Consider the following 19,725-nt stretch of genomic DNA (forward strand, 5'->3'; position numbering starts at 1 on the left):
TCTGCATGTGTCTATGAGCTATTTGTGAGTCCACCTCAGGCACTGGGCTGCTGGATATGTAGCCTTAAAAGGTTGTGTTTCTGCTGCCATCCCTCTCTCGCTCGCTCTGTGATCCTCACTTGCACTCAGACTCTTTCTACCTCTGTTGTTGTTTGTGCGTCTGTATCTTTCAACCATCTCCGATCTGTCCATGTGTACTCCATCACTGATGCTTTATCATAATTGTTGCTAAAAGTACAAGGCAAAATGTTGGAGGAGTGTCTCATTCACGGCCTGTCACATCCAGCTCAGGGAATGACCTTATGCTATTTGAGAGGGAAGCTGGTTAGCACTGGCAGTTTTGAGAACATAATAAAGCTATTTATGCAGTGAGTCTGGCCTCTCACAATCACCCTGCTGTCTGAGGCTAGTCGAGGTGTGTATATGTGTGTGTGTGTGTATCAGTGTATTTGTGTGTATAAGAGAGAGAGAGTGAGAGAGAGTGAGAGTGGAGAGAGGAGACAGTGAGGCTCAGGCTAAGTAAGTGAGGGAGGCCCGAGGAGGGGTCAGTCTTACATAAACTCTCAGCCTGTCTGCCAGTTACAGAACTAACACCGCTTAGGGCACCGAGCAGGGAGGGAAGAGAAATAGTCATGACCCAGCTAAGTAGTTTACGCAGTAATGGCCCAGAATGAAGAGCGGACTAATGCACAATGCCATTTTGCTGTCATACTGGGCGATAGTCATGAAGAGGCACTGACTCTTAAGAGCACCATCCGAAGAGGATACGTTTCTTTCTGATGTGTGTGTGTGTGTGTGTGTGTGTGTGTGTGTGTGTGTGTGTGTGTGTGTGTGTGTGTGTGTGTGTGTGTGTGTGTGTGTGTGTGTGTGTGTGTGTGTGTGTGTGTGTGTGTAATGTTGTAGTTGGCAGCTGTGTCTTTTTCCTGTCATTGTCCTCAGTCACATGACAGTCAGGGTGGCTTTCACACATGCCATTAGGGCGAGTCACCAAGCTGACATTTGGGACTGGGAGGCTCCTGAAGGACCAAACAGGGTCATGTGGCCTCAAGAAGATCAGGCTGGGGCTACGCTTAGACTCTCTCTGTTTTGGTCATCCCTACAAAACTGGATACTCACAAGTTATCCAACAACTATGATGGTGGTTTTCAGTTTTTGGAATGATTTCCTAACTTCCAGGCAGCTTGTGGTTTTCATTCATTTTAGTGGGATTTGAAAATCGCTCCCTGGATAGGTAATCCATCAGACTAAACATTTTGACTCCTTTATTTATGTATCAGTGTTACTGATGGATGAGACTCATGCTTTTGTGTGGTTGTGCAGTGAGCAGGGTCTGTTTTGAAGACTCTTTTTAGTGGAACAGTTAAATTAAGGAGCCTCTGACATCTGAGATTTGGGACTGCCAAAAAGCTTTGCACTTCAAATCCTTGTTGTCTGGAAATCCAGCTCTAAAGGAAATAACATCATACAAAGGATAATAGCCGTTAGGCAGAGAAGTTTAAAAACTTGCCTTTAGAAGAGTTTACAAACAAGGAATAAAAACACTTGTATCACCATGTGAAAATAACATTATATACAAAAAAATGACTCAATTAAGTTCCTTTTCATATTGCAGTAAGTGAATGATAATCATTGACTTCCAAGGGAGGGAATCAATCTGAAAGTGTATTAGAAAGATTTGGAAAATGGTTGGTCGGCTAGCTGTTTAAGCAATTTGGAGTTCACAAGCCTGAACATGCAAAACCACTATTACGACCCTTACAGTTTTTTGTTTTTTTTCATTCTACCATTGAGCTACCAGAACCTACATCAATGACCCTTACAAGTGGTTTAAGATTGGCCAACTTTACAGCTAAAGAGAGGGTTTGTAGAAACACGTCTTCTATTTTTTTATGGAATCCAGGACATGCAGAAGAAAAAATGACCAACCGCTGACTCTGACCTCAGGTTTGGACACTGTTTCTGTGCAGTCTTACTCTGACGAATTTGTTGGAATGCTGCTGTGGATTATGATTATTCAATCACACTGTAAGCATGTGCTGTGAGGCCTGTTGGGTATTATGATGGGGATCAGCTGTTTGTACAGTAGCGTGGGCTGGTACAGGAGTGCACACGGTGAAAACACATACAGATAAATGCCTACAGTAACCATGTCAGAGAGGGTGTTTGGGTTGGAGGTATGTAATTCTCTGTATATGCTGTAAACCGTTTTTACTCTTCTCAAGTCTCAAGCAAGCAATAAGCTTTTGCTTGAGTCATGTCGGCAGGTAGTGGTCTAGTCTGGGTTCACATCAGTGTAAATGGTGTCAGGCTAAGCTCAGTGTGTGAGACAGCATTCCCCACTTCCAGCTCAGTCATGCCTCATGTCATATTGACTGATGGGATTCCCTGGAGCTCTAGTGAGAAGTGAAGTCCACTGTTTGTTTTGGTTGCTTTCTGTTTATACACCTCTGTGTGAGTAGGCTTGTGTGTGTGTGTGTGTGTGTGTGTGTGTGTGTGTGTGTGTGTGTGTGTGTGTGTGTGTGTGTGTGTGTGTGTGTGTGTGTGTGTGTGTGTGTGTGTGTGTGTGTGTGTGTGTGTGTGTGTGTGTGTGTGTGTGTGTGTAATACATATCTATGTCTGCATGTGCAATGATCCAAAACAGAAAACCTGAATCCTCTGAGAAATGGCGACCATGGCCTTTCTCTCTCTCTCTCTCTCTCTCTCTCTCTCTCTCTCTCTCTCTCTGAGAGCTGAAACAGCAGCAGGGGTGCAGAGAGAAGTGTGCTCTGTGACAGCAACATTGTCATTTGGATGTGTATATTTATGTGCATAAGTGCATGTTGTTGTTTTTTTCATGCATGTGTGCAGCAATGCTGCTGCATGCGTGTGTAAAACAGTTCAGACTCTGGTTTTTCCAGACCAGCTCGTAAACCACATCTGGGGAAAGAATTTAGATTCCTTCCCTCCGTCTTTCTCTGCTGCCTTTCCATTTCCCCCTGTGTGATTCCCTCCCTCCTTCCCTGAAAAGAAGAAGAAAAAAAAAAAACAGAAGTCAGCTTCGTTCATTTTTTTCTGTCTTGTGTCCTCAGGCTAACTTCAGCCTGGTTTTAGAGCAGAGAAGAGGAATGTCTTATTTTGCACTGATCACATAGTGTCTGCGTGGCTCTGCTTCTGATCTGTCGTGGGGATAGAATGAGTGAAGAAGGCATGGAAAGAAGATTTAGCAGTGAGTGAAGGAGAGAGCAGGGAGAGAGGAAGGCGAGTGGTAGTGGGTGTCAGTAATGAGTTTGTTTATGCGAGGTACAAAATGCAAATGAGAGCCTGGCAGCATGCCTCTGCAGCGCCTGATGAGCTTGTGTGTTTGTCTTCATACTTAACAGGCAGGCAGTGATGTGATGACAGCGGACAGGCCTGGGCTGAGAGGTACGATGCAATGGAAGCTACGGGGATGACAGGACAGGATTTATTCACCCTTTTTTTAATAATCATGTCATTTACCTGCTCTTTCAACAGACTCTCCCTGGCTTCGCTGTGTTCCTGTGGGACAACCAACCCAACCCCAGTAGCTGATTGACAACACCCAACCAGCCCGACAGACTACTGTTCTCTATCTTCCTATTGGCTGGCTGCCGCAGCTTCCCCCATCCTGACTGGCTCTGGCGGGAGCGTGGATGGAGCCAAGGGATCTGGTTGGCTTAGCCCGACCCAAAGAGGCGGACCTTCAGGAAGGTAGGGTGGGGCCAAATGAAGAGGACCAAGAAGGAGCAGGGGGCATCAGGCTGGTGCGCAGTGACGATGTGATTAATGGTGCCATCAGTGAAGGGGAGGGGTTAGAGGATCAGGGGGAGGGGCTTATGGAGGAGCAGGAGTTCTCCATCAAGGAAGCAAGTTTCCAGGAAGGAAGTCTAAAGCTGAAAATACAGACCACCAAGCGCACCAAGAAGCCCCCCAAGAGCCTTGAGAACTACATTTGCCCACCAGAGATCAGGATGACCATCAGACCTCCAATGGGAGAGGGCAAAGGAGGGCGGCAGGGGCGAACTGGAGGCGGGGCAGGAGCAGGGCGGGGCCCGAAGGACGAAGAACGAGGACCACCCAGAAAAAGGGTAAGTCTCCATTTCTGCTGCCTCTCAGTATTTGGCTCTCAAGAAGGAGTTTATGATGTCATGTACTGTATGTTTTCATAAGTCTGAGTTTTCACTTGGTGACCGCTCCCTCATACACTCCACCTCTTTCTGTACCTTTCTCAGTCGCTCATTTCACGGCTTGGTTACATGGGGTCAAAGTTTGTCCGTAACAGAAACCAGTCTGAGATCACAAAGCAAACACACACACTAGCACACAACACACTCAGATAGGAGCTGAGAATAGGGCTGACATAAGCAAGTGACAGCTGGTGTCTACTCTCTCCATTTGTGGTCATATACACAGAGACCTCTCCTCTCCTCTCCTCTCCTCTCCTCTCCTCTCCTCTCCTCTCCTCTCCTCTCCTCTCCTCTCCTCTCCTCTCCTCTCCTCTCCTCTCCTCTCCTCTCCTCTCCTCTCCTCTCCTCTTCTCTCCTCTCCTCTCCTACTTTAATGAAATCAGCTCTTGTGGGTCACTGCCTTCACCCCCCTTTACTCACCATACTGGTGTTAGGTGTGTGTGACACCGTGTACATACAGGTCCTTGGGGGAATCGAGTGTTTGCAGTGTGTGTTGACCTACACAGTGGTGCGTGTGTGTGTGTGTGTGTGTGTGTGTGTGTGTGTGTGTGTGTGTGTGTGTGTGTGTGTGTGTGTGTGTGTGTGTGTGTGTGTGTGTGTGTGTGTGTGTGTGTGTGTGTGTGTGTGTGTGTGTGTGTGTGTGTGTCCAAACCTGACAGCCATCTCGATGTCACTGAGCTCGACAGGCCCAGCAGGAGTAAAGGCGTCATGTTGTCAACATGATGCTAGGTCATGTTTTGCTCTGTTGTTCTTCAGGCTTGTGGTTTCAACTCAAATTCAAAGGGCTCATCAGGTAACAGAGCAGCATGATTGTTATTTTTTTTTTTACTAATAAGCCACTCTTGCTTGGTCAGCTTTCTGTCCACTGTCAGCAGGGTCTGACGCAACTCCAAAAACTAATCATGGGCTGTTCATCAAAGCATTTGTTGCTGAGGGAAATTTGTGCATGGAGAACAAGAAATACAGTATTCAACCAATTAGAGGCTGCATGCCATTCATCCTTGTAGTTAGGCTAACTGTAATGTCATGAAGCCTGGATACATTCGTTTCCCAACTTGGGGGTTAGGATCCAAAAACATAAATGAAGGATAAATCTAAAATGGTTACAGGATGATGAGGAAAGCCGGAAACTTTTTTTTTTTTCTTTCTGTGACACAGTAGGAGTGCACGATTCTGGATAAACTGAGAATCATGATTAACTCAGAATTTAAATCATGATTTTTGTTTTTAATATAAATGTTTATTGCACTCATTTACCTGATGTGCTTTTTTTTTTTTAGCTAATATGATGGTGCCTGATACATGGCTACCTCGTCAACATTGGACAACAGAAGGGGAACTCTTTTGTTATTAGCTTAAATGCAACAGCTTCATATATCTGACACTGATCATGAAAACAATAAACATCAGTATTTTGTCTTGTCTTATTAAACATGACCTTGGAGCAAGTATTTTTCTGTGCTTTTTTTTGGCCAGCATTTCTCACTTGCTGTCACTGGACTGAAAAACATTTGGAGTGACTTTTACTTGGTAAAAGCTTGGTAACAATTTTCACACAGAAATGCTTTGTAATTTTTATTCAGGAAATACTCAAGTAAAATGTAAAATCAAAAGTATTCAAATAGATTTTACTAGCAATTATCTTCCTTAGACACAAAATGTACACAACCTTTGCTTGTAAATTTCACTCAGATTACCTTTGTATGTAATTATAAAACCTTCATAAAAAATACTTGGTCTTTCAGGTTTAAATAACTAGCTGTTCTTTACTTTATTTCAAGAAGCTTATGTAATATTTACATAATATTTCATCCACTCACTACTCTACAGCATTACTACAATAAGGATTTGTTCCATTTTAAACAAAGGTTACTTTTCACTCAATAAAATTGTCATAATATAAGGTTTCTGAAAAATATAAAATAAAACATGCTTTTTAACAATTGCACTTACAATTATTATGCTTCACAAAACACTGGTGAAAGAGATCGTTTCCCACAGCAGTCCAACAAATACAGTCAAATTAAATCAATGCTGTCAACGCTGATTTAACAACTTTCATTGAAACATTTAGTCTGACTTAAAAAACATTTTCAAAATGGACATTTGACCTCTGTGGTGCATACGATGTCTAAAAGAGATGGTTTGAATTATTTTATGTGGGGTTGTATGACATATATATCAACAGTCAGTGTATTAACTGCAGTAGATGGCTGTAAATATTTTAAAGTTAGCTGGCCATTGAGAACTCTAGGATCCACTTTCATCCAAGGAGGAAACAGGACCAGGACTTGAGATCCAGATGAGTGACATTAGCCGGCACTGAAGATTCAACATCTAATACTTCCACAGAACACAGAGTTTGGAAAAGTGGAGAGTCATTACAAGCTTTAGTGTTGCCTTTTCTTGTACTCCTTCAGTGTAGCTCAATGTGAAAAACTGTCCAAGAAAAAAAATCAAAGTCTTCATGTGACTGCCATCATCTCAAAATGATGCTTTGTGGGGATACCCATCTCAAGAGGAAGAAGCAGCATCTGAAATACAGAAACGAGGAATGAATCCGCTTGAAATAGATCCTTCTCATAAATAAGTGAAATATCTTTGTTACCAAGTACAACATACCAAAATCATGTTTTTCATTCAAAACAGCAAATCAACTGTAGATAAATATTAGACAGCAATGCTCATGCAAATATAAATGTGCTGGATATTTGTTAATGTGAAAAAAAAATGACCCGCGCCACATCATTTAGCCATTACGTTTATTCGCAGCAGAGGTATAATTGCAAAGAAGTCAAGTAAGGCATTTTGGCTAGCAGAAGATGCATACAGCAGGAGTGTGACTCTTACCAGTGTTGTAAAATCACCACATCCTCTTCTGCAACCAAAAACCTGGCCACAAACGTCAGCAGCGTGTCTACTGGAAGCCACAGACTGTAGAGAAAAGCTGGAAGCACCAATGCCAGCAGGATAACCAGCTCACTAGAGAGCTAACCTGATAAGCTCATGCTGATGTGCAGCATCCACTAATGAAACACAGACTTTAACCAACCAGCAAACAAGAATGTAAAAACAAATTTACACATAACTTACCCCCCATAGTGCCGCAGTCGTGAATTTTCCTCATCAAACGTTTAACGCTAGAAGTCTGCAGTCCTGCCAGGTCCGGCTGCGCACTTGTCTGAGAGGGAAAAGGGCGCTAACTCTCCTCTGACGTCACTGGCTGGGCACGCGCGGGCCTGCCTGCCAGATGCACTTGCGTTACCTGAGTAAGCTTTACTTTCTTGGGTCAGGTTGTGCAGACAATGCGGGAGTTAAGTAAATATTACCTTGTGTGAATAATTAAATTAACTTATGAAAATGAGGATATATAACTACAAACATCAAGTAAGAGATTGAATAAAAGGTGACATTTTGAAGTAAAAAGCCCTTAAACAATAATTTATTGTAGATTTTTAACAAACAATTGAGGTAATAATTACAGGGCCAAAAAAAAAAAGCGTCTTTTTTTTTTTTTTTTTTTTTTCCCGGTGGGTTTATTTTCTTTATTGCTTACTTTTAGACATGAGATCACAGAGGTATGAATTGAGATAGCGTTTTTAATATGACTAAGTGTGCAGCTTATCCTGTTAAATCATTGAGTAATTTTTGTTCTCCAATAGGTTTTGGTTGATTGCATATTTGGAAGTGGTTCCAGAAAGTTCCAAGAAGATTAATAGACAACAAGTTTGGAAAGCATTCCTTTATATTTATGTCAGTTTTTCAAAAAATTGGAACATAAAGTTGAAGAAAGAAAATATGTGGTTGTTGCTTTGTCACTGGCGGATTGTAGCTTCAGCCCAAATTGTTGTCTGCAGGGTGTGCACACTGTCTGACCTGCTGTCACCTTTCTGTGAAATGGCACGTTTACCACAGAAAAATTAATTGTGAAGTTCCATTAGTAAGCTGAATGAGCCGAGCCCAGCACGTTGATGTTTGGGCAGCCATTCCTAATCTAGCGGCATCGGCCCCAAAAGCCCGCTGCTACAGTATGATTGACAGAGGTTGTCATAGTGACAGGGGCAGCAAGCTGGTCTCTATTGAGATTTTAGGTTTGGGGAGGGGAGAGGAGGACGTGTTGGTGTTGATTCAGATCAGTTTCAACCCTTCATCCCTTACACTCTGTCCCTCAATCACACCCCACCCCCACGCCCCCTTTCCTCTTCCCCCCCTACATCCTTTCCCTCCATCTACCCATCACCTGCCACCCCATGGGTGTAATACAGGCGGGCTCACTGGAGAGGAACGGGTTAAAGAGAGAGGCTGGCCTGCTTTCTGTCTCCCTCTCTTTCTGTGTGTGTGTGTGTGTGTGTGTGTGTGTGTGTGTGAGGTTAAATACTCTCTTTGTGGTGTATGTGAGGCTGTGTGTTAGGAGGGGAGGGGAGGTGAGAGGGTGGGGGGGAGCAGATGGACAGCCTCTCTACTCTCTGTTGTATTGTGTCCACATCCACTCTTTCCCGCTTTCTCTCTTTATCTTTTTATCTGTCTCTCTTTCCATACTTTCCCCCCTCAGTCTTTTCTTCCCTTACGTCTTCCTCTTTTCAAACAACTCTTTCGCAGCACTCTTTTCTTCCTCTTCCTCCCTTTTTCACCCTCTGTTGCCTTGTAGCAGATGGCAGCATGGGGCAGCAGCAGCGGCGGCAGCAGCAACAGAGCAGAAGCCAGAGTGTGAGCAAGAGAGGGGGAGAGGAGAAGGGGGTTGCAGCAAAAGGAGGAGAAAGGAGGTGGGGGTCAGGCATATGGAGAGCCTGGTTAAGGGGCCCCCTCAGAGGGAGTGTGTATGTGCCTGTGGTAGTGTGGTAGTGTGGTGAATAGAGGAGGGGGAGAGGCAGGATACAATAGGAGCCCATTAAGACAGCGATTTGACTCTAATAGACAGAGAAGGGGAAAGACAGACAGACAGATAAGAAGGCAAACATGTAAAATGGTGCAAACAGAGACATGGAAATGTTTTTGTTTTTCTTAGCAATTCATAGCAGCCTAAGAATCTGCTGTCAAAACTTTTATAAATTGAAGGTACTTTATTCATTCCACAGGAAACTTCTATGTCACAGCTGCTACACTTATACAAAAGTGTCACATTGCACAAGCACTAAACACTTCATTAATAAAACATGAGCACTTCTATGTACAGCATAATTAACAAAACATCAACATTAGCACAGTTGGCTTAATGTACTGTGCACAATATCCAAAGAAAAAGGGACTTCTCTCTGACTTGTAATAACATCAAAGTTAGTCATGTTGCTCCATCAAATAGTAACAGGATTTAAAAAGATGTAAATAGAAGTTATATAAATGCTCACAAATGACTAATTCACAGAATAGATGCTTGCAGAGTTTAATAAAATGTATGAATGTAAACTTTGGCTCTGTAGTAAAAATGTAGTAAATCATACTTAGCCCCCTGGTCATTTTATTTAAGTGTCAAAATTTTGAGTGTAAAATGTACGTGCCATGTAGTTCTGTCAAGATTTCTCAAAGTGTAAGCAGTGTCTCTGGCATGAATTGTCCCACAAATGCATATCATGTAAAATATTCCAAAGTTATAGTCATGTGACTTTTCACCTGTCAGTGATGATGCATAATAACATGGATTTATTTACTTATGTGTATAAAGTAAACAGAGTATCTGTTTTGTAGGGAGTTATAAATGAGTGAACAGGGAGAGAAGACAACAGACAAGTACAAATTTTAATTTCCCCCACTTAAAAAGAATCTCTCCCTCCTATCATCTTCATAGCGGGCATCTATAACCAGGGGAGTCAATGAGCGAGCGGCATTGTGTCAGGGGACAGACCCACTCACACATTAACGGGATATGATGGGCTCCCCTTCTCTGTCTCCAGCTGACATCACACACATGCTGAACGTCCTCTCACACACAGCTCTTTGTCTGGGCACGCTGTGTGTGTGTTTGGAAGATGAATGTGTGTGTTTTAATGGATTGGGTCCTGGGTCAACCACTGCATCACTCCTCCAGACACACAGGGCCTCATACACACACGAGCAAAACACACAGACACACAGGTATCGGTCCGATGCCTTCACATGGGGGAGTGCACGCCCGGCTAAAATGCATCCACTCTCTTTCTCTCTGTTTTACACACATACACAAACACACACAAATCATGTTGAGCAGTGATTGCAGTTAGAGCGAGTGTTTTCCTGGTTATCTGTCCAGTTCCCTGGACTTGCCAAATGTGGCTCTTAATCCATTTCACTATCTGTGGGGAGAGATAAGCCAGAGCTTTTCCAGGAGTCCAGGCCAGACTGTGTGTTGTTGTTGTTGTATGTGTGTGTGTGTGTGTGTGTGTGTGTGTGTGTGTGTGTGTGTGTGTGTGTGTGTGTGTGTGTGTGTGTGTGTGTGTGTGTGTGTGTGTGTGTGTGTGTGTGTGTGTGTGTGTGTGTGTGTATATTAGTGGGTGCATGCGAAAGACTGACGCTCAGACACACACTTATCTTGTCTTGACAGCCCCTCTGCTTGGTGGTCCTCCTGGCTATGTGTGTGTGTGTTGCTGCTTGGTGGTCTCCCAGCAGTGTTTGGGATTATTATGTGTTAGTCAAGTGTATTCACAAGGAAATTAATGCTGCCACAGTTGCCACGCCAAGAGTGTGCGCATGCAATGTGCACACATGTGTGTGTGAAATGGTTAGCCTTTTGATGTGAGCTTTTTTATCCCTGACTGAGATGGCGGTTGGTGACCTGAGGGACTTGATGAGATCATAAAATAGGAGCGTGTATGCAAGTGTGTATGTGTGTCAGTTTATGTGTGAAGCATCGTGCTTTCCCACAGAGAGCAATCCTTGACTGATTTATGAATATGTATGAACATGAAATGATCACCTCTACCATGTCCCAACCAAACTGTCATATTGGACTTTTTCTGGTGTCTGTCATTGTGGTTAAAATAACCAGGCTTTTATTTTGGTGTGTGTGTGTGTGTGTGTGTGTGTGTGTGTGTGTGTGTGTGTGTGTGTGTGTGTGTGTGTGTGTGTGTGTGTGTGTGTGTGTGTGTGTGTGTGTGTGCCCTCAGTGTGCAGTCTTTGAGAGTATGAACTGGGAACGCTTTAAGGGGCGTTTCCCTGTAGTAGATGGGGGATGGGATATGTGTGTGTGTGTGTGTGTGTGTGTGTGTGTGTGTGTGTGTGTGTGTGTGTGTGTGTGTGTGTGTGTGTGTGTGTGTGTGTGTGTGTGTGTGTGTGTGTGTGTGTGTGTGTGTGTGTGTGTGTGTGCCTGCATGCTGGGGAGGGGTGAGTGATTTAGCACCGCTGAAACACCAGCTGTCCATCTGTGTCTGACCCCCATACACACCCTGTGCACACTTGAAACGCACACCGACACCCACACTGACACACATACAAGTCTCTTTGCATCTAACCTTTGATCTGCTCTTGAGTATCTCTCAAATCTTAAGAAAGTCCAGACAAAACACAATCTGTTTGTCTCTAATTCTCCGACCAAACAGACACAAACTTCCACACAGTCACACAGTTGTATTTCCATTACATTGACTTGCATTCATATTGTGTAGATGCACACAAACCGGAGACATGAACACTGCTTGCCTTAATCTCAAACCTGGTCCTCATGCTAAAATTTAATGACTACATTCCATGAAGTCTCCACAAAGTGATGGTCTAAACTGATTTATGTCACCACAACATGAGTTGTAAGTACACACATACACATAAATATACACACTCTATACACACAATACACTAAGCAGGACTGCTCCCTAATCAGCTCTGCAGTAATGCTGGTGCTGCAGTGTATCCACAATGAATGACTCTGCAAGGTCACTCCTAGTGAGCACATGTGCATGCTCAGACACACACACACACACATGCACACATCCAGACACACACAGCAGTACAAAGGAGCGCTGGAGGCTGGCAGAAGAAGAGATGAACTTTGACCCTGCTGGACATTCAAAAGTCGAGGTGATAGCTAAACTCCACAGTTGTGTGAGCCTCTGTGTGTGTGTGTGTGTGTGTGTGTGTGTGTGTGTGTGTGTGTGTGTGTGTGTGTGTGTGTGTGTGTGTGTGTGTGCGTGTGCGCGCGTGCGTGCGTACGTGTGCGTGCGCGCGCTGTATTGTTTGTTTGTGCGAGTGGGTCAGGGTTGAGACAACTGGAGTCTGGCCTTTGCTTTCTTACCCTCGAGGCTGGATTTGGGGTGTCTCTGCGTGTGTGCATATGTTTGTGTTGACCATTTGGTTGGAACTGTAGCTAATTTCTCAATCAGACACACACATACCATCTTCTCAATCCGTCCCAAAGGTCAAACCCTTTTCATTCACTATTGTGTCCAGTCCAGCTGTTCCTCATCAGGCAGATGCAGGCGCATTATATTAGCCAGTCTAGCTCAAGGTACATTTTGATAAAGACCTAAAGCAGCTACTTGCATTTGAGTGTTCGCATTTAAAGAAATGCCCGTGGCTCAGTCAGGGAGTAGCCACCAATGAACATGAAGGCATTTTGTATTGTTAATATTGTGCAAAAAGTCAAGATTCAGCTCTTAAAAACAATAATAATTGTTTCATGATGGCTTACAGCTGATGATCATTTTCACACTGATAAGAAATGAAAAAATAAATGGTACAAAGCATGATGAATGGAGACTTTTTGGCATAAAAAAAAAAGCAGAGTCAAGCACAGACTAGACTCTATAGAAAACATACTGGCCTGAATTCGTTTTTTGGACAGCGCTTTAATGTGACTCACTTAACTATGGGACGATCTGGAGGACAGCCATGTTTGATGTCCTCTGCGGTCATGAATGATGTTGAGTCACAGCATCATGTGTTCCCGGTGGCCGCTTTGTTAGTGTGGCTCCATCATGCCTCTGCCTCTGTGGTTTGGCAGTGTGTGTGTGTGTGTGTGTGTGTGTGTGTGTGTGTGTGTGTGTGTGTGTGTGTGTGTGTGTGTGTGTGTGTGTGTGTGTGTGTGTGTGTGTGTGTGTGTGTGTGTGTGTGTGTGTAAGGAAGAGAGTATTGGGTGGTTTTGAGAGGAGGTCCTGCAGGGATAGAGGATGATTTTTGGTGCAGGGAGAGAAGAAAAGTGGATGGGGGAGGGGGGAGAAAGAGGAAGGGGTGGGGAGGGGGGAGTCAAAGGAAAAGAGTATTGACTTTCACCGTGTCTCACTTTAAGTGTAAGTGTGTTTGTCAGTGAAATCTGATGGCCCCATCAGCTGTCTGGGACGTGCCTGTCAGAGGGTGTGTGTGTGTGTGTGTGTGTGTGTGTATTTCTTTACAGTATGTATGTCTGAAATAAAAAGAGACTTATACTGTGTAGCACTCAAAAATACAAACATCTTTCTATTTTCAGGCGCATTTCAATGAAAGAATTTGACCATGACTGGTGTTTATAACAACATTTTAAAATCATAAAAACATTTTTTATTTAACTGGTTTGAAAACATACTTTATATAGTTTTTTCATGCTGAAAACACATAATCATACAAATCATTAAAAAGTGTTTAAGCCAGTGCCTTTCAGACACTCTGGACTTTTTTCGTGTGTCATTCTGCCCAGTGCTTTTCATGTCTTTGTACGAGGCTTTGTAAAATAATCTCGCTGTAGTTCTGCTGTTTGTTTATGCTCGTTGTCTCTTAAGTATGGATGCAGACATGAATAAATGATATAAATGTGTCTGCCTGTCCTTCTGTCTGTGTCTGTCTCTTGGGGCGGCTCAGACTAAACAAACAGCTGTGTTTATGAAGCAGAGAAGAGCCACAAGGGTCTTCTGTTTGCTGGTCCATTTCAGCACACACAGACACTCGCTCCCACACACAAACACACACTAGCATGCCCTGTGCTCCTCATCTTTTACCTGCCCTGCTCTGTTAAGTTTTTGACCTCTGGTGTTTTCTGCCCTACCCAGTTTCTCTCTCTCTCTCTCTCTCTGCCCCTCCACTTGGTGTAATGCTCATTCTCTCTCAGACCAAGAGGAATGCCACTCAACGTGACCTCTCACCTACAGCCAGGAGGGGTGCTGGTTTAGACTAGGGAGCAAGGGGGCAGCTGCAGTCATGTGCCTGGGCCTAGAAGGAAACACACATACACACAGGGCTAGGTTGTTAGATGAAATCCACACGCTCCAAATCTATTATAGATCTGTATGCTCTAATGCAGTTCTGGATGGGCTGCACGACTTCACCCACCTCTAGTTGTGACAGTCTGAGAAAGTGTGGGATGCTGATCTTTGGTTTGGTTTGTGTGTGCCTGAGAGTGCATGTGTGGTGATTGCAGGAGTGGAGTGCAGCCTCACACAAAGGCGTTATTGTTGGTGAGAGGAGGCCTGAGGGGAGGCAGGCAGTCTGATTGGTTAAGACTATTGTGTCTCACTTTGCCCATTTTTCCCTGTCACTGAGGATGTCATTACAGTGGCTCTCTAACTCTCTCTCTCTTACAAGCTGGGGATCATCTAAGGACTTGAAATATTTGCGGAAACATGTAGACCAAGCAATGACACTGTTACTTCACAGGCTTTAAACTTGGAGTGCTGACACTAGAGTCATTCTTCAACACAACTTTGCTAGTAAAAACAGTTTTGCTCTTCAGTAGTGTTGCAACTCATTTCTTTCATTATTGATCAATCTCTTGATCATTAAGAAAAATGTCGATCTTAATTTCCAAAAGCCCACTTCCAAAAGTCCAAAGATTTTTTAAAGCTGTAGTGAGGGACTTTTTTTTGTTGTATAAATTAATGTTACTTCCACGCCCTCCATGTGAGTTCACACAATGCTGATCAAGCTTACTACCACTAGATACATATCTGTCCCTCTCTGTTTCACAGTATACAAAGTTTTTAAATCTAGTTTTTAACATTCATGCATTGGCTGTATAAGTGCATATTGGGCATGCACACCATAGACTTCAATTTCAACCTTGTTAACTTTAATGGAAATAAGATAATTCTGTATGCTCTTACACTTTCTCAATGTAATTGGACCAAAACCCAAAATTTTTATAGGTGCTTGTGATGCTTAAACTCCACTGTTTTACAGCGTAAACTGTCAACAGGGTTTTTGTAATTGCTCTCACTGGCCGGTAGGAGGAGACTTAAGTTTCCAAACATCAGCTCTACAAAAATCTAACAAAAGTTAACGCAGCTTCATTTTCAGTTGTTAGTGCATCATTTGGTAAAAGAGACACAGTTATTTAAGTTTTATTCTCCTAAACGGTATTGAAACAAACAGCTGATGTGGTTGCATATTGCCTCAGTAACCAGACAATGACAACATTAACATTGCGTTATTTTTGAGTAACTAATCAGTGCTTGGGCTTTGCTGTTACAGACCACTGTTTGCCAGAGAGGAAGTATTTAATCTTAGCACAGCTTCTGTCTTGAATTACCTATCGTTCCACACAGGAAGTCATCCCTTAGGATTTAGAGGAACCCATTGGCTGTTAATTGTTTCCTGTTGCACAGAAGTGGTATGATTGGGTCATATGGTGCACAGAGTTACAGTGAACAGTGTCTGTATCGGTGTGTAATTTACTTCCCCCAACAGATGCAATGATTAAACTGCATTCTGTCAAGTCATGAAGCATCCAGGCCAGTATCAGACTCATTTTAGATAGTGTGCATATGTGTGGGGCCAGTCTCTTTGCTTGTGTATATTTTCTTTGTGCTGAGCATGTGTGCTGACTGAAATGTATCATGCTGTCAGTGGAAGTTCAGCCATGTCCATAAAAGGAACAATTGGTACATAATTGCTGTAATAATCACTATGAAAAAAACTCTAATGTGGTTCTTAGTGCTATTCACAAGCAGGACACACATATGGCCGCGCACACCATTAATGCTAATAGCGGGGATTAGATGTACACTTTGTGTAGCATGTAAATGTGTCTGTCATTACTGAGTGGGTGAAAACCTCCAATTGCACCATAATAACATGCTTCGGTTCAGCCAATCATGGGCTTTTGTTCAAATTGAGTCATCTACTTGTGAGCGTGTCTGAAGAGAGTGTGACAAGGAGACTCTTTGGTGTTTCGCTGCTATCTTTAGGAGCACTCCAATCTGAAGGCTTACTGCTGTGGACATAGGAAGGAACATTTTACTTGAGACCTACCGCTGTGCCTTAAATCTGCCTTGTGCTGTACAGTTATCTAAAGGACGAATGAACTGTAGATCGAATGCTTGATCGTGCCCAGCAGGGAAGGTAAATAACAGCGTGTAGGAAAGAATATCCTGCAGAAAAAGTGTGTTGTTTTTTTTTGGCACCAATAAACAAGCCTATTTTTCCAACGTCTGTGGCTGTAGGCTGAACACATAGTTTGGCAATTGTAGCACTAGTCCAAGACTGGAAGTTTTGAATGGAGTCCAATTTTCAAACTTTCCCACCCAACTTTCCCAGAAGATGCTTTGTCTGGCACTGATGCCACCAGATCTAAGATAATAAAGCACTGGCTAAGGCAGAACATGCTGAGTGAAAACAGACATACAAACACACATACACACAATTTTAGGCAGTGGGCCTGATCCCAGTGATCCATAAACTGTCCCACCTTGACAACCCCTCCTCTTTCCTCCCCTTTCTCCTCCCTCTTTTCTCTCCCCTGCTGTGGGTCTCCTCAGGCACATGAATGGAAGTCTTTATTCCCGGGAGAACTGGTGGGAAGAACGAGAGAACGAGAAACAGGGATGAGGGGGTTGGCAGGGAGGGAGGGGGGAGGTCTGTGAGAGTGGCCACAAGATCAACACAGTGCCACAGCTCCTCTTTTCTCCTCCATCGCTTTTCCCTCCTTTTCTCTTCCCCCCCCCCATTCCCCCCCATCCCCCCCCCCAACCGCCGCTTTCTTCCCCGTTTTAAGTGCTGTGGATACAAAGCCCTGTTAGTATTCATGGTGTTTGTTTGCAGAGGAGCAGTGTGTGTCTGTCTCTCTCTCTCTCTCTCTCTCTCTGTGTGTGTGTGTGTGTGTGTGTGTGTGTGTGTGTGTGTGTGTGTGTGTGTGTGTGTGTGTGTGTGTGTGTGTGTGTGTGTGTGTGTGTGTGTGTGTGTGTGTGTGTGTGTGTGTGTGTGTGTGTGTGTGTGTGTGCACAGAGCTGTCAGAAACACAGATCACAGAGAAGCAGCGCTCTGAATGGAGCTGGAGAGAAGCAGGCAGGGGGTGGGTGGGGGTGGTAGTTCCCACAGGAGGAGAATGGTCAGCTACAGAAAAGAGAAAAGAAGAAGAAAAGGACGAGGAGATAAGTAGTGGGGGCCGTGCACGAGACCACAGGGGCAGAGGGAGACAGCATTGGTGTCAAAACCAAGGGGAGTGTGTGTGACAAGGTGAGAGTGAGGAAAAAAAGAGAGGATCATATCAATCATAAGGTTTTGGAGGGAACTAGTTGTAAACGAGTCTAGGCACCTCTCCTTGTTTTTCTGCTGGTCCTCTTCTTCCCTCCCTCTCTGCCACTCTCATTCTTTCAGTAACCCCCCTCCCTCCCCTGTCTCCCTCTCTTTCCCTCTCTGTCTCTGTGCTGCTCTCTCTCTTTCTCTTTGTGTGTCTGTCTGGACAGCTGCCCAGTTCCATACACAGGGAAAAATGAAACACTCTAACCACTGGGCGTGCAGCCAAATAAAAGGCTGTGAAAAACTATTTGAAGGGCAGCATGTTTGTGTGCGTCTGTCTGTGCATGTGAGCATGGAGTTTGTGTATATGTTTGCGCCTGTGTATGTGTGTATGCTTGCTGGGTTGTGAGATTTGGGTGTGCCTGTTTAAGTTTCCCAGTATAATGGTGCAGCCAGGGTGCTCTGTGTGTGTGTGTGTGTGTGTGTGTGTGTGTGTGTGTGTGTGTGTGTGTGTGTGTGTGTGTGTGTGTGTGTGTGTGTGTGTGTGTGTGTGTGTGTGTGTGTGTGTGTGTGTGTGTGTGTGTGTGTGTGTATGAGGGAGAGGTTCCACTCCTGAGTTTCAGCAGTGGAGAAACTAGAAGCTGCAGGAGAGGACAGGACAGCAGGGGCAGTCACCTACCTCCCTTCATGTCAAACTGGGGGATACAGGAGTGCAATATTTTACATCCAGATTTCAGTTCACAATCGCCTGCTGAGTGTGATACAGACTCTCTCTCACACACACACACACACACACACACACACACACACACACACACACACACACACACACACACACACACACACACACACACACACACACACACACACACACACACACACACGTTTGTCAGTAAATATATGCTGACTCATTTGCAAAGTGCCTTTCAGTTGGGCGATTGCAGCACTTAGTCACATATTATCCATGACCTCCTCTGCTGACTCTGACCTTATCTAATGGTTACATCACCACTGGAAAGGAATGTGCGGCTCCATATTGGCCTGCATTATGGTGTCTGGCAGCGTTTGTGTGACTGAATCCCTGTTGGTATAGTGCTGACCCAGAGGAAGACATCCTAGAAATGGTTGTTGACCTAGCTGTGAAATACTCCTAAACACAGAACGGAGGGCCTCCAGGGAGGGAGAGTGCATCAAAAGGCAGAGTAAATGTGGTGTGAGTCTGTTTTGCGCTGGTCTTTATCCTTATCTTTATTTGATCAGTGGGGACTTGTGGAGGAAGGACTGTGTGGAAAAGGTTGAAGTATTACAGTTCTTGTGCTTGTGATCTCCGTAAGGGTCAGAGTCCATGCTTGCTTGTGCTGATCTCCTGACCGCTGCCCCCTGCTGCAGGCCAGCAGTAACACACGAAGATAACATGTATCAAAAACACAACATTCACCACATCCCAATCAAATTTGCCAGGTACAGCGACGTTTTTCTGTGGCCTGATTGTAGCAGTGCAAACTGATGAGAACAGGGTTTTTACAGTGCTTGATAAGGACCTATATTATGGTGATAAAGGGGCCATGTAATACAGGCAAAAAGTGCACAACACAAATCAAAATGTTGAGTAATTATCAAATGAAAACCTGTCAAGTTATATGAGTGGCCAAGGTTGACACCTTCTGGAAGAGGCAAGGGCAATAAGGAGTTTTTTTTTTTTTATTATACTATGTTGACAACAACAACCATGGTAATACATCAGTCCTCATGACCACTATTTATGCTTGCTTTTGTGGATATCAGACAGTGCATGTATTTTTCTTGGAAATGTTTCAGAGTATAAGAAGCACAGAGGAGGGGAGGATGGAGTAGAGGGTGGTAGAAGGGAGGAAACTAAGAACAAAAAGCTGAAGTGGTGCCAACAACCCAGCCTCAACAGGAAAGGGGAAATGGGGGGGGGCTCTCTATTTCTCTTTTTCTTCTCTTTTTCTCTCCTATCTCTAGGAAAGGTGTCCATGCCTTGTCTTTTTATTATTGCTCTGTGGTCTCTTTGTGGTCAGTGGGGAGGATGTATTTTTATGTGTGTGTGCATGTGTATGTCTGTCTGTCTCCCCCTAACCACCCCCATCTCCCTGCCGGTCTCTTTTTCTGTGCCCTCCTTTAACCTGAAACAGCAGGTATTCTAGGACAGGTTAAATGAGAAAGCAAGTGAGTATCAGGTGTCTGTCATCTT

General features: G+C 44.0%; 1 protein-coding gene across 3 annotated transcripts in view; it reads left to right on the forward strand.

Annotated features, from left to right (window-relative positions):
- Positions 1 to 19,725, forward strand: part of setbp1 (SET binding protein 1) — a 38,213-nt gene that overhangs the window by 3,176 nt on the left and 15,312 nt on the right. The window contains exons 1-3 of one of the 3 annotated variants that reach the window (XM_069709551.1): positions 3,225 to 3,241; positions 3,364 to 3,402; positions 3,493 to 4,085. In XM_069709551.1, the coding sequence (XP_069565652.1) occupies positions 3,651 to 4,085 (435 nt within the window). In that variant the 5' untranslated portion in view covers positions 3,225 to 3,241; positions 3,364 to 3,402; positions 3,493 to 3,650. Of the gene's footprint in view, positions 1 to 3,224; positions 3,242 to 3,359; positions 3,403 to 3,492; positions 4,086 to 19,725 lie in introns of those variants that run through there. The other 2 variants (XM_069709550.1, XM_069709549.1) reach the window with 2 other exon arrangements.

The sequence above is a fragment of the Brachyistius frenatus genome, unplaced genomic scaffold (genome assembly GCF_029030835.1).
Source record: "Brachyistius frenatus isolate BFR_SWC_R1_liver_20210118 unplaced genomic scaffold, ASM2903083v1 Contig_83, whole genome shotgun sequence".
Taxonomy (NCBI): Eukaryota; Metazoa; Chordata; class Actinopteri; family Embiotocidae; genus Brachyistius; species Brachyistius frenatus.